The following is a 15,257-nucleotide window of genomic DNA, read 5'->3' on the forward strand; positions in this document are numbered from 1 at the left end:
TTACTTTTTAGGGTCTGTAGTCTAACAAAGAATCCTTATAATGTTACTCGGTTGTCTTGTCTGTCACAGCATTGTATCTCTGGAACCATCAACCTATTGACTTGAAATTTTGCATGGGTTTGTACATAATGTGGGCCAACATAACGCCATATTGATCATTGTTGACAAAAATTTGTCTGAGAAATGGGGGGTAAAATGTGAGGGGGGACAAAATGTCGTCGACAACCTATAGCTTATTATACACCGTTGGAAAGAGCTCAGCGAGTAGGTTTAAAATATAATTTTTAAATATTTTTAAAATTAAAAATGCCGGCACCAGACAGGAAAATGTGAGTAATTTGTTCCCCCCCCCCACCCATTTACAATAAAGAAATTCTTGTAACATTGTAATGTAACAGTATGATATGTTATCCTGTCCCTGATGTTTTGTTTTCTTTTAATGGGTTGAAAAGGATAGAAAGGATTTAGAGAATTTTGGAAAGAAAGTCAATTAAACCTTCCATTTGCATCAACTTGCCACTATCCATTGTTTCGAATGTGCTAGCAATGCATGTCAGTGTGGACTGGGATTTTTTTGGAGATTAAAATTTATCTTGTAGGATAAGAGGGCTATGTATATATACAGGTAGATAGCTTTGTTTTGGTGGTTCTCTTGTCTACCTTTTCTATGTATTGTGTTTTACTTCTTAGCATTAGTTGTTTGGCCTGTTCTTAGTTTATTGGATTTTAGGATGATAGGGATATTCAAACCATTAAACTGCACTGGAGCTTTGTCACCCATATCCATATATGTTTGTGAACACGGCATGAGTTGAAGGGCAATCTTTCGCATGCAGATAAAATAATTTTGAAAGATTTAAATGAAAGAATATAACTCTGCATGGATTTGGAGAGAAATTTATAGAATGAATGATGCTACTCTCATCATCATCAGCCATTTTCAATCCACTGCAGGATGAAGGCCTCCAGCAACTTTCCGATGGCCACAAACTACTACCCACAAACTCATGAATTTCATCTGTCCATCTCCGTTGTTGTCTTCCAGGTTTTCTTCTAGCTCCTCTTGGGTACCATCTGTCATGTCTTCAAGCTATGTGTCCTGCCCAAGACCATTTTAGTTTTGATAAGAATGTCCTTTACTTGCATTTACTGCCTAATCCATGTGTTTTTCTTCTTATCTTCTTAACAGTCTGATTCCCAATATAATTCGTTCCATTCTTTGCTCTGTAGTTCTCAGCTTCTGTTCCATTCTTTTGGTAAGTGCCCAAGTTTCACTTCCATAAGTCATGGTCAGGAGTATACGTTGGTTCGTTATTTTACGTTTCAGACAAATTGGGATATTGCTCCTCAGTGACTATATTTCCTGAATGCTATCCATCCAAAATTTATTCTTCTCTTGACTTCCAGCCATTTATCATTATTACAGCTAATAACTTGTCCCAGATAAGTATATGACTCCACCTTTTCAATTACTGCTCCTTCAATCATTGTCCTTTTCTGTGGCATACTTGTTCGTTACTTTTGTTTTAGCCATATTCATCTTTAGTCCAAAATCCTTACTAACTGTGTATAACTGATTAAGATTTTCCTCTAATTCTTTGGGATTGTGGCTTATGACCACAATGTCATCTGCAAATCGTAAATGGTTTAGGTATTTTCCATTCACATTGACTCCTTTCTGTGACCAGTCTAATCTTCTGAAAGCTTCAAGGGCAGCAGTAAACAGCTTCGGAGATATTGTCTCCTTGTCAAACTCTTTTCTCGATTTTAAATTTGCTACTGTCTTTGTCTAGTCTAATAAACGAGGTAGCATTCTCATATATTTTCTTCAAAATCATAATATATGGGGTATCTATGCCCTGTCTTTCCAGTGCCTGAAACATTGCCTTATGCTGTATGGAGTCAAATGCCTTTTCATAATCCACATATTTCAGGCACAATGGTGTTTTATATTAATTTGCTTTCTCCATTAGCTGTGATATTGCATGAAGGTGATCCATAGTTGAGAATCCTGTCCTAAAGCCAGCTTGCTCTTTTGGTTGATTCTCATTAAAGTATTCTTTCTAATCTGTTAGTAATGACCCTTGTGAACAACTTGTAGGTGTGTGATAACAAGCTAATTAGTCTATAATTTCCAGTTTCTGATTTATCTCCTCTTCTTATGCAGCAAAACTATGATTGCATTATTCCACTCCTTAAGTATCACACCTTTTATGCTACTCTGTAATAGGTCAAATAGTAGTATGAAGTTGCATACAACTGTTTTACAGAGGTGCAAAACACTTTAATGGAGGTGAATGAAGAATATTAATTAAACAGTGCAAAATAAAATGAGTAAAAATGAAGTTAGAAAGGTGTTGTAGTTTGGGAGGGAGAATTGCAGTGTGCCGTAGCCGTGTGGTCAGGAGCGGGAGTGCAGTAGCACGCACTTTTTGAGTATACTAGGGTTCAAGCCCTGACCGCTAAAATACGGTCGATCTGCCAACCCGCACTGGACCAGCGTGGCAGATTATGGTCCATTTCCCTCAGCATGAATTGTTGAGGAGGCTTCCATCCTGCAGTGGGTTGATAATGGCTGCAGTTTACCTTTTTTTTTTTACTACCAAACTGTTACAGCTTTAAACAGCAAATTTGAGTTTTTTAGACAGTTGTTCTTTCATTCAGATCTTTCTTCCAAATATATATTTGTCTGTAGAAGTGCATGTTAAAAGGGCTGAAAAATTCCTAGGGTGGGGTGAAATCCTATCTCCTCTTCTTGATTGGCTAACTACAGCCATGATTGAAGAGGACTTCAGAAATTCCCATAGTCTTTGATTGGAATTGAACTCAGATCTCTCCAAATGAGTGTCATACATTTGTATTGTGTCATTTAAGCTGCTGTGGAAGGCATAGATAACAGAGCTAGTCTGAATGAAAATTTATTGAAGAATATTCTGTTAATTAGATCAAAAAATTGTTGCTTGGAGTAATAATATAAAATTATAACAATTCAAATAAATTGATAAATAACTTATCAGTTTATTGCTAAAATGTGCATTTATGGTAATTGGTGTGCTATGCTAAACGCTGCTATTTATTTTGTAATTAATGTAGATTATTCTGTATCATATACAAAATTATACATAATGATAAAAATCATTATGCATGAGGTTTACATGCTTTTTTTTATTTTAGTTTTAAAGATTTCTAAAGCCCTTTTCAGTCAGGACTGAGTTACCAGATGGCAGTGAATTTTTCTCCTCAGGTATTCCAGGTGTTTCAGTTCCTACAATATGGGAATAAGCCTATGAACACTTGTACAGACAATCTCCTAAGCTATCTGGTTGGATTGTGGATTTATGAATAATTATATTTATGTAAAAAGTTCTTTCAGACATTAAATTTAGAGAAGATTTGAAAGAAATAATTAAAATGAAAATTATTAAATGAAAAAATAAATATTATATACAATTAAAATTAAGACTGAGTATAACATAATTTGGAAATAACATAAAAACTGAAGTAAAAAACACATGTACTGTGAGTCACAGATATTTGATTGCTTTTTGAGAGTTGCAAGTGGAACTTTCTTTATTGCTTAAATGTTTTGTTATCTTTTGTTTTAAATTAGTAGTGGTTACTGTTTATGTTTATCTGATTAAGTTGGTGAATTTCTTTACTTGGCCTTTGAAATTACTTAAGAAAAAACAAATAGAATTTTTGCTGTTATTGATATAGGAATGATATAGATGCTACTTAGTAGTTTCCTCTGTAGTTAAGGAGTGTAATTAATATTAGTGTTTTTATTAGGTCCATAAACTATAAATTTATAGCAGTATAAATGCGATTTCATTACATAACTGTAGCACATATCACATAATTTAAAATATCTTAGTTTGTACTGTTGTCAAATAAGCAGGATTAATGTAGCATTATTATTTTCATGTCTCTCAGTTTCACATGTTATTTGTAAATTTAATTTAGACAGGGCAGTTCATGTGCTCCTACTTGCAAAGTTACTTTCATTGGGACATGATACAAAGGAGATGCTGTTCTGTGTGTTCATTGCAAATTCAGCTTTCTGATGGGCTTATATGAAGGCCTGAAGAATACTGTTGGTGCCCTCAAAGGATTAAAACATAGTGACCCATCAATCACCCAGCTGCCCAGTTCATGTTAATTTAACAATGATACCCTTTGCAGCAGAGATCCTTGGTTCCACAGGAAGTAGTATAGTTGGTGACTGTCAGGAAAATGGAAAATATATTGTGCAAAAAGGACAGGTGCAATAGGCACAGGGTACATCTGCCAAAGGTTGATGTAAAGCAGCTATAATCTTTTAAGGGCACAAAAGATGATATTGTTGTACAAACAAATACTGGGCGATTTTGAGAAAGTTGCGAGTTGGGATTAAAATGAAAGTTTCTGCATTTCTGTCCAGGCACAATAGGGTGGAGTACATAATGAGTGCCTTGTCAGTCAGTTTGGCCATAGAGAGATTGTGCAAGGCCTGTGGGATAGAATTTTTTACAGCATGGTATTCACTTGTTAACAGGATAGAATGTTTTTACATGGGTGGGATAAGTTTAAATAGGTGCAAGGATATTTACTGATGCTATTTGAGGCTATGTTTGTGGGTCAGTAAACTGCTAGGTTGGGGGAGGGAAACAGATTAACAGCAACATTGGCAGAGATGTAATTTCATCTCTGCCATAGGCAGAGATGACAATTTCAAAGCCTGCTGAGGGGCCTCTCATGAAACAAGCAAATACGTGGGTTGTGTTAGTTACTAAGAGTAAAAACAATTGATGTTGAATATGGGAGCACAGTGTGTACAGAAAGGACAGACAGGAGAGGAGGAGGTTGTATTCTTATTTAAGAAGTACGTAAAATCAAAGGCAGTGCATCCACGTGATTTGGGTTGCCAGTGCAGTGTTGAATAAGTTTTGTGTCACATAAGCACTGGGAAAACAAAAATGAGAGGAGTGTGTTATGGCCTAATTAATGATTAGTGTAATGAACTCCTGTACAGGCAAGTAGTGGGCCAGCAAATCAGAAGGTTCGATAATGGAAGATGTATAGCACACCTTCCAGACATTGAATGGAACTTGTGGATTTGTTACTCACACAGTAGTAAGGCTTCTGTGGATTAATTGGGTGGCTGTTTTACTGAGTGTTGAATAAGTTTTGTGTCACATAAGCACTGGGAAAACAAAAATGAGAGGAGTGTGTTATGGCCTAATTAATGATTAGTGTAATGAACACCTGTACAGGCAAGTAGTGGGCCAGCAAATCAGAAGGTTCGATAATGGAAGACGTATAGCACACCTTCCAGACATTGAATGGAACTTGTGGATTTGTTACTCACACAGTAGTAAGGCTTCTGTGGATTAATTGGGTGGCTGTTTTACTGATGCTATTTGATGATGCTACACCAGCATGTTAGAGGCTTCGTTATACAGATGATACTGTGCTAATTTGCAATTCCAAGGATCATCTTGGATGATTCTTAGAAAATAAATAAAAATAGTGACTTCTCAAACAATGTAAAGAGACAACAAGAAATTGCTAAAACATTGGTCGCTGATCTAATAAAATTATGGAGAGATCATGATCTGCCCCTAAAGACTAAGATGATAATCATTGATTTGTTAATTTTTCCAGTTGCCACTTATGGATGTGAAGGATGGAATCTGAAAAGAGTTGACAGGAAGAAAATTGCGGCATTTGAAATGTGGTGTTACAGGAGAATACTGCATATTGCTTACTTGGATCGAAGAACAAATGAGTGGATATTGAATAAAATTGGCAGGCCTAAAATTCTTCTTCATAGCATCGACAGAAGGAAACTTACATTTTTTGGACACATAGTAAGGAGGGAAATTTTCTGTCGAAGAATATAATGGAAGGAAAAATCAAGGGGAAGAGATGCAGAGGAAGACCTGCAACTAGGTGGAAGGATGGGATTAGTGAACTTTTCGGCGTGACATTTTGCATTTCTGCTTGTATAGCACATGATTGATGCAGTTGGAGGAATTTGTTGGTGGCCACAACTTCTCAGGGAGCCAACTATGTGATTGGAAGATGTTAGAGGCACTGAGAGAAAACAGTACTATTGATATGATTATCCAGTGGCTCTTCATGTATTGAGTCTGCAAATAAAAAACCACTAGGAGTCAGTGATCATAGTGTATTGATGTGGGATTTACTTAAAGATTGTAATTACTGTCAAGAGCAAGAGGACTTTTGCTTTTATAAAGGTGACTACAGTAGTCTCAGACAGTTTAAATTCTGTGTATTGGGACCACCTGATGATGTTACCAATAAAAATTCTGAATGGGAAGCATTCAGGGAAGTGATTATAGAAACTATTAGCAGCCTCCCTTAATATAATTGGATGGAGAGTCATCTCATATTAAGGGAAGCTGCAAAAAAAGGTAAACAGACCTGTAGTCATAATTATGAGAGCAACATTGGATTCAGGATAGGTTCCTGTGGACTGGAGATGTGTGAATTATCACCAATTTACAAAGGGGTGGCATTAGTGATTACAGACTTATTATTACTAACGCCGCCGTAGCCTAGTGGTCAGGCGCGCGGGTGCATAAGTACATGTGCCTTGAGTGACCGGGGTTCAAGCCCGTGACTACTGAATACAGTGCTGTTTCTTGTATTCAATCTATCATGGGAACTCCTCTGACCGTTTAGTCGTCCCGGAGTATAAACAGAAAATTTATTATTTATTATTATAATGCAAGGAAGCCTGAGACTTATGCTGCACCAGCCAAAAAAAAATTTCCGAGTTACCCTGTGAGAGAGAGAGAGAGAGAGTAGATGGGAATCACCAATAATGATGATATACGGCTCAAGACCCTGGGTGTGCCAAGTCCATACTAACCAGATGTGAGCCCTGGGGGTCATTTTCTTAGCTTTACATCTGTTCCAGGGACGATAATGGAATTTTTGGTTAAAGAAGTAGTGCAGGACCATCTAGACAGGAATGTAGTTATACTGCAGTCAGAGAATGGTTTTGTAAGGGTTGATCTTGTCTGACCAATCTGATTGGATATGATGCAGTAATAAAGGAACTATTTTTATATTATATACTTAGATTTCAGAGAAACTTCTGATACTATTGCACATAAAAGACTGCTGTATAAACTGGAGCAATGTGGCATTAAGGGCAAGTTACTGCTGTGGATAAAGGTTAGGTTTAGTGGGAGAAGACGGTGGTTATCAGTGGGCACTGCTCTTCTGGATTAATGTTATTAGGGATGTCCTCCAGGGTTCAGTGCTGGGCTTATTGTTGGTTTCTAAATTTATTAATGATATTGATGAAAGCCTATCATACTTAATGTTTAAGTTTGTGTAAGTGTCTGATACTATTGCACATAAAAGACTGCTGTATAAACTGGAGCAATGTGGCATTAAGGGCAAGTTACTGCTGTGGATAAAGGTTAGGTTTAGTGGGAGAAGAAGACAGTGGTTATCAGTGGGCACTGCTCTTCTGGATTAATGTTATTAGGGATGTCCTCCAGGGTTCAGTGCTGGGCTTATTGTTGGTTTCTAAATTTATTAATGATATTGATGAAAGCCTATCATACTTAATGTTTAAGTTTGTGGATGATGCAGATTGGCAAATGACAGCAATAAGGATATTCTGCCGCAACAAGATCTAGTAAAATTGGGCAGATGGTTCAGTAGTGGTAACTGAAGTTTAACACTACTGAACCAATCTGCCCAGTAGTGGTAACTGATGTTTAACATTGATAATGCAAAGTACTGCATATGGGTAACAGTAATTTCAGATTAACATACCAGCAGTGAAAATGAGGTGATCCGTGATGTATAAAGCATTGGGTAGGCCACATCTTGAGTAATGCATATAGTCTGGAAGCCTCATTTATGCAAGGATGTGGATCTCTTGGAAAAGATGTAGAGAAGAGCAACGAGATCAGTGAGAACAAAAAGGATGCTTTGACCAGGAAAAGCTTCAGTTCTAAAAATTGCAGTGCCTGGAGGCTGGGCACATTCAAGATCTGATTGAGGTGTTTAATGCATTGAATGGATTAAGTAAGCTTAGTGCCAATGGAATCCTTTCTCTTGGTTGTGCTTTCACACACGAGGGGCAAAAATTCAGATTGACAAAGGATGGTTGCAGGATAGATATGTGGAAATTTGCCTTCAGCCAGCAAGCAGGTAGCTGATTGTTGGAACAAACTACCATCTGGTATTGTACAGGTGGCTAGTCTGAATAAATTCAAGGAAGACCTACACAAACTGTTAGAGGGAATGTATCACTTACTAATGCTAATATTTGTACAACTCAACAATGAAAGTCACAAATAAGCAGCACAGGAACTACCATCTATATCATTTTATTAATGTTTTGTTTAATATCTAACAATCTTAATAAATGAAAATTGAAATGCAAAAACATTGCAAATACATACATGCCCTTGTATTATTAATTTTCAAAATTTCAACACTTATGGTTATTTGCACATAATATAAAACAAGTAGTAGTGAAAATAAATCCCACAGCTAGTATTTCATTGAATATTCTTTTTGCTGAATTGCACATTTAAGTCTATTTGGCATTGATTTTTTAACTTTTCACACACTTCATGCTTACTATTATTCCAGTCTTTTTCATTATCTTCCTTAGTTCATTTTTATTTGTAATGTTGTGTTTATGGATATGTATATTCATATGTTGCCACAAATTTTCAATAGGATCCATATTTGGTGACTGGAGAGGAGTGTCTTGCACATTAGGGCAATTATAAAGAAGTCATTCCTTGAAAAATATACATTTGTTGTTGGGATTATTGCCATTTTTATGGTACTTTCTTATAAATTTTGTTTTAATATATCAAAGTATGTATGTGGTTGTTTGATAAACTGCAGATTCCCCACATCATTAGCCAACATTTCCGAACATTGAAGCCATAACTGAACTTCATGTGTAACAGTTGGTCTAAGATTTTGCATTGTTGATTCCCTGGTTTGGTTTCTTTCATGCCATTATTCTCCCATCTAATATGAAAACATCCGATTTACTTTCATTTATAAAATAATATTTTTCAAAATTCAAAATTTTTTTGCCAAGCTAGATTTTAGTTAATTGCAACCTTTTCCTTTTATTTACCTGGCTGATATACAATTTTCTTCTTGCTACTTGACCATTATAATTATTTCTTTGAAGAATTTGTCTAATAGTTTATGGACTGACTTTTTTTCTAATGAATGTCACTGTGTAGCAAGATTTACATGTATTTTTCCTAACACTCATCATATTCATTTAACTAACAACCATTTTCAGGTGGGCAGGAGCAGCAGTGTGTAGCACACGCTTCTTGATTAGACCGGGGTTCGAGCCCGTGACCACCAAATACGGAGGATGTGGAAAGGTCAGGGGAATGACCATCGCATATCCCCGGAGCAATATGGCCTTAGTTGCTAATGCTCCTAAAAACCAAAATAACAACATAACAATTACAACCATTTCGTTTAATTTTTTGGCTTAATCAGCAATAAGATTTCCTTCATTAAATCACTTTATGGTATATTGCATTGTGGAATGGGTTCTGTTGAAGTTTTTCCTTCTTTATAATGTCTGATGTAGCCAAGTAGTCGCGAGTGCAGTAGCACACGCTCTTTGTACCTCCGTAGCCAGGTGGGAAGGAGCAGCAGTGCGTAGCACACGCTTCTTGATTAGACCGGGGGTTCGAGCCCGTCACCACCAAATATGGAGGATGCGGAAAGGTCAGGGAATGACCACCGCATATTCCCGGAGCAATATGGCCTTAGTTGCTAATGCTCCTAAAAACCAAATAACAAACACGCTCTTTGAGTGGACTGGGGTTCCCATGACTGCTAAATATGATTAACATTTGTATTGATTGATTTATTGTAAACTCCACTGATCTGGTGGTTGTGCCAAAGTATAAACAAGAATAAGGTTTCTTACTTCAATAGATGGTTTTTTTTTTTTTTTTTTTTGCAAATTTTGAAACTTATTTTTAACACTCGCTTGTGAATTAAGTTTGTTTACAAATTTCAGCTTTCAAATTAACTGAAGTTGCAATTTCACACAAGTGCTGTTTATGATTTATGCATAAAATTGCATGGCTGTGTGGTGTAATGAATAACGGTGGGACCTGACAATTGCAGTTTGTTTATTTAGTAGTATTTATTTCATTCTGAGATGAGTTTTTTTTTTATTTAATATTAATAAATAATATGATATTGACAAATAAACTTCAGTTGACATGGAAAATATTTTCTTTTTATGTTATTAATTAATTTTGCATATGATATTAATTGTTATTGTTTATTATTATCATTAGCCATATGGTGCAAGGAAGCTGAGGATTTTGCTGCACCAGCCAAAAAAAAAAAAAAAAATTCTGAGTTACTCGGGGGGGGGGGGAGAGAGAGAGAGAGAGAGAGAGAGAGAGAGATGGGAATTACCAAGAATGATATCCAGCTCAGGACCCTGGGTGTGCCAAGCTCATACTCACCAGATGTGAGCCCCTGTGTTTATGTGAATATCTGTGTGTATATATATACATTAGTAACCTTTGGTAAACTTATTTTGCTTTCATTGACTGGTGCTTCTGATTGCCAAGACCATGGTTATAACACAACTTTAATGGCAGGAGGATTGTAAGATGACCCATCACATACACCAAAGTCAGAGACATTTCATTTTGTGGTGTTGATCTGTAAGATAAGTTCATATTGACAACACCAGTCTAACAGCACTTAGTGGGAGGGGGTGCTCTTGTATCACAGTTATCCTGTCAGCATAGTAACAGTTCTTGTATCTTGCAATCCTTTTGGTGAGTTTGTATGGCACTACTGAATTTCAGGATTCAGAATTCCTGGCTGATTGAAGGCAGTGAGAGCTGCTGAAAGTTATAGATTTCACATAATTACCAATTTTTGTTATTAATTGTTCAAATGCATAAAAGTACCTATTGTCTTTGGAATGTTTTTCTGCACGTAACAGCTCTGTTCCTAATGGATGGATTTTCACTAAATTTTATTTTTAGGTCTTCAAAAATGATTTGTTGGACCATCTGAAATAACAGAAGTTCATAATTTTTTCCTCCATAAAATTTCAAGTTATCTGTATGTAAATGGAAGTATGTTTTTGGATATATGGACATTACTCAAAGTCAGATTGACACCAACTTTTCACTGTGTTTTCTGTTAGTCGCTGGAAAGAATTTTGGATAAATTCTGATTTGATGTCCTCCAATAGAAACCTGTGTTTAGTTGGATTTTCAAGCATTACGTGAATTGGATTTGACACCAAATTTTCAGCATATTTCATTGGTCCTTTGGAAACTTTTCAGACCAATAAGATGCCATATCTTCTTCCCATAGAAATTTATAGTGTAAATAATTCACTATATACAATTAATTATGAGATTGTTTCTGGCATTACTTTGAGGACAAGTCTGACACCAAATTTTTATCTTATGTTTTGTTGGTTCGCTGGAAGGGTTTTGGGCTTATTTCTGATTTTCTCCTCCCCAGAAGCAGTCTAGCAGTCAAGTGCGACAGTGTTTCATGCACATACAAGTAGATCATAGTGCAAATTCACTAACAATTGTATTCGTTGTCAAAATGATTAATTATAAATTCTTCATAGCATAGTGGTCATGATGCTGGAATATAAAAATAACATTTTTTTTTTTTTTTTTTTTTTTTTTAATTCAAATAATGCTGCTATATAAATTATTTATTCAAATGAAAGCCACTAAGTTGTGGATGTTTGGGCAGTTCTTGGGAAGGAAAAGTCAGATTGACACCAAAGTTAGGGTTTGGTTCCTGGGAAGGTTTTAGTTTCATTTCTGATTGATCTGACCCTCCCTCCTCATTTTCCCCTACAAAAACATTGCTATTAATTTGGAACAGCAACTTTGAACCTCTTCAAAATTTCAGAACTTAGAATATCCTTTATACCAAATACCATATCATTTGGTTAATCCTTTTCTTTTTTTTTTTTTTAGTATGGTGCACAGAGCTATCTCGCGACTACCTATTGTGCAGTGAGGCTTTGTTAAACCTTTCTTGAGTACAGTATAGAAGGTTTTAACCCCTAAGGCACATTATTATATAATTATATGCATCTGTAATATAACACAATTGATGTATTACGTAACTTGTATTCAGTTTTAATTTAGTCTGTTGCACATCATCAGAAACAGTTATTGAATATGTTTGTTCATGATGTTGGCCTTGAGTTTTGCATCTACAAAGATAAATCTCCCATCATTTGAAAAATGTGTTATTCTTAACCAGGAATTGAGTTTGATATTAACTAGAATTTAATGAGTTAATTTTTAAATACAAAATTAAATAATATATGCAATTGTGCAATTGAGCAATTGCACAAATTGAGCAATTGCACAAATTGAGCAATTTGTGCAATACCCCACTCCTGGTAATTTCTTAACCCAAGCACAGTACTAAGTACTGTAGGTTCTAACATCTCTCGTGTTTGGGGTTTACATAAAAAAAAAAAGATTAAATGACGTAAGTAAGGTATTATGAACATAACGACAAGAGATTAAACCAGCAGCTCAATGGATAAAGTTTCATAAGTTCTTTCCTTACTTGGGGTACATGTGATCAAATCCAGGACATAGGCAGTTTTTATATATATGTATAACTATTCCTTGATTCTTTTGACAGAAAAGGCAGAATCATACCTCCAAGGAAAAGTCTACACTGAAAATATTGTCTATCAAGAGGTTTTATAAAGTAATGCATTTTAGCAAAAGATGTTGCTAATAACTAAACTAAAATTCAAGCATTGATCTAAAGGTATTGCTATATCTTATTTTTAAATTAACTATATTTTCTTTTATTGATTAAAAATTACTCATTGTTTTATTGTTCATATTGTTAATTTGCTAATAAAATATTTTTGAAAATTTGACGATCGAAAGATATTTGAGAATATTTTCTCTTAGGACTTAGAAGTATAGTTAAGTTTTTATTCTTTTTACAAAGAAATCCATATGCATATGGATTTTGTTTTAGGTAGTGCATTAAATCTTAACTCGCAGTACACCAAGTTAGGTCAATTCATTGTATATAATATTTATCTTATTAATTTTTAATAATTTAATAAATCTTTCAAGCCTTCTATTTGGTGTCTGAAAGAGCTTTTTATGTGGACAACTTATCTGATTTTAAAGGCTTCTTTCATATATTCATTTATATTATTTTATATAATATTATTAATATTTTTTTAAAGTAAATAAAGAAGACAGTATACCAGTGGACGTCTTCCAGCCTGGATGCCAAAAATAAGTGGAAACAAATATAACACTTACTTGTGGAATAGGAAAAAACTAAAATTATAATAATTTAATTTTATAGTAATATTTAGTAGGTGTGAATTTTATTAAAAAATACCTTATTTTTAATATACTTTTTTTTAATAATACTTGAAAGTTTCTGAGAAACTTGGTGCTGCAAAATTTTGCTTAGATTTACACTTATGGTTTCATTACTAGTTATGGATGATAGACCATAAATTTTTCTTCAAATTTTTTTTTTTTAATAGTAAACTCTTGAGTGTTTGTGCACCCTAAACTCATTACTTTTGTGGTTGGTTTGCCACCCTACCATGTGGATGAATTCAACATAGTTATTGAAAAATATTTGAATGTTTACAAGGTTTACTTAAACACACAATAAATGTAGCTTCTATGTGAAAATATTTTCCAAAGACTGGCAGCATAGCCCAAAATGCATGTAATGAATATAAACACAGTAACCTCCAGTTTTGGTTCTCTCTCTCTCTCAGTCTCGGGGACTAGTCCTAAAAAGCACTATAAATTAGAAAGTATTATAAGTGGGGACTCCCTTTTTAGGATTTTTTTTTTTTTTTTAATTTTGTATTTTGTTAATATTTTGGTAAGTATTGATATTATGAATTTATATATAAGTTGAAAACATGCATTCTATTAAAAATTTTATTAAATTAAACTAAACATATCTCGAATATAAACATGATAAATATAGATAGTATTGACATAATAATAATAATAACAACCATATTACAAGTACAAACCCCAGGCAGTACTAGAGACCCGAACCCACAAGCTGTACTGGGACCGCACCATAATAATGGATAAGACCATCCCGCACAACAGACCGGACATAACCCTTGTGTACAAGATGGAAAAGGATACCTACCTGATTGACATAGCGGTGCCCAACACTAGCAACGTCCAGAAAACCCATGAGGAAAAAATTAGGAAGTAAACGAACCTGAGACACGAGGTCAAGGAGATGTGGCATATGCAAGAAGTATTGACCATCCCGATCATGTCAACCACCATTATGGTACCAAAGACTCTACATAGCAGCCTAGCAGCAATAGGTCTCCCAGAGAACACCTATAAGGAATTCCAGAAAGTCGCAATCCTGAACACCTGTAGGATCATCAATTTCCTCGACCAACCGTAACACCAGACGTTACAACCACCCTGTGTACTTGGTAGCAGTACTCGTCACAGAGTGGAATCCCACAATCAGGGAGAAATAATAATAATAATAATGGTGTCTGTAATGGAATTTACATCATGTTGAACACACAAAAAAAAAAAGACACCAGTTACTCTACCAGCAAGGAAAGCAGAAAAACAACATTAAATTAAAGAAAGAAAAGGCTGAGGAGAGTATTAAAATTTGATGATAAATTTGCACACTGAGTTGTAATGATCAGCCTTTATGCCTACAAAACTTCTTGTTAAATATAAAATTCACCTGCACCAGAAACAGTTTCTGTGAAGTAAACAAATTGCACCATAAACGAGTCCTATAATTTAGTTTCAGTCATTCCTTTCCAAAACCAAAAATCAAAGAGGGAGGAGGATTATATCTGGATTTTTTCTTTCTTGGGACAAAAAAAAAAAAAAAAAAAAACGCCCTCAATATCAGCACAAGAAAATGTTATTAAATTTTAATTTTTTGGACTACACACATAAGTGAACATAAATTCAAATTGAGGAATGATGGTTGCAGGATACGTGTGCAGAAGTTTGCCCTCAGCCTGTGGGTAATTGATTGTTGGAAGTTTGTTTCAACAGTCAATACCTGATCCATCTGATGTTGTTAGAAGTGGGTAGTTTAAATTAATTCAAGGAAGAACTAAACAAACAGACTATTAGAGGGGATGACAGATAATATGGGAAGTTTTTTTTTGGCTGAGGCCATATAAGCTTGCCTTTTTTGTATCATATGAC

The 15,257-nt window shown here is 35.0% G+C and overlaps 1 protein-coding gene across 2 annotated transcripts in view; it reads left to right on the plus strand.

Moving 5' to 3' along the window:
- The window catches only part of Cbp20 (cap binding protein 20), a 58,072-nt gene that overhangs the window by 12,540 nt on the left and 30,275 nt on the right, over positions 1–15,257 (plus strand). The window contains exon 2 of one of the 2 annotated variants that reach the window (XM_090375140.1): positions 3,175–3,244. The exons of the other annotated variant lie outside the window; for it this stretch is intronic. Within the exon in view, the coding sequence (XP_090231266.1) occupies positions 3,221–3,244 (24 nt within the window). The 5' untranslated portion in view covers positions 3,175–3,220. The remainder of the gene's footprint in view (positions 1–3,174; positions 3,245–15,257) is intronic. 2 annotated transcript variants of the gene reach the window in all.

This window comes from Mastigoproctus giganteus, chromosome 6, assembly GCF_048544385.1.
Source record: "Mastigoproctus giganteus isolate SK-2022 chromosome 6, ASM4854438v1, whole genome shotgun sequence".
In the NCBI taxonomy this organism is placed as follows: Eukaryota; Metazoa; Arthropoda; class Arachnida; order Uropygi; family Thelyphonidae; genus Mastigoproctus; species Mastigoproctus giganteus.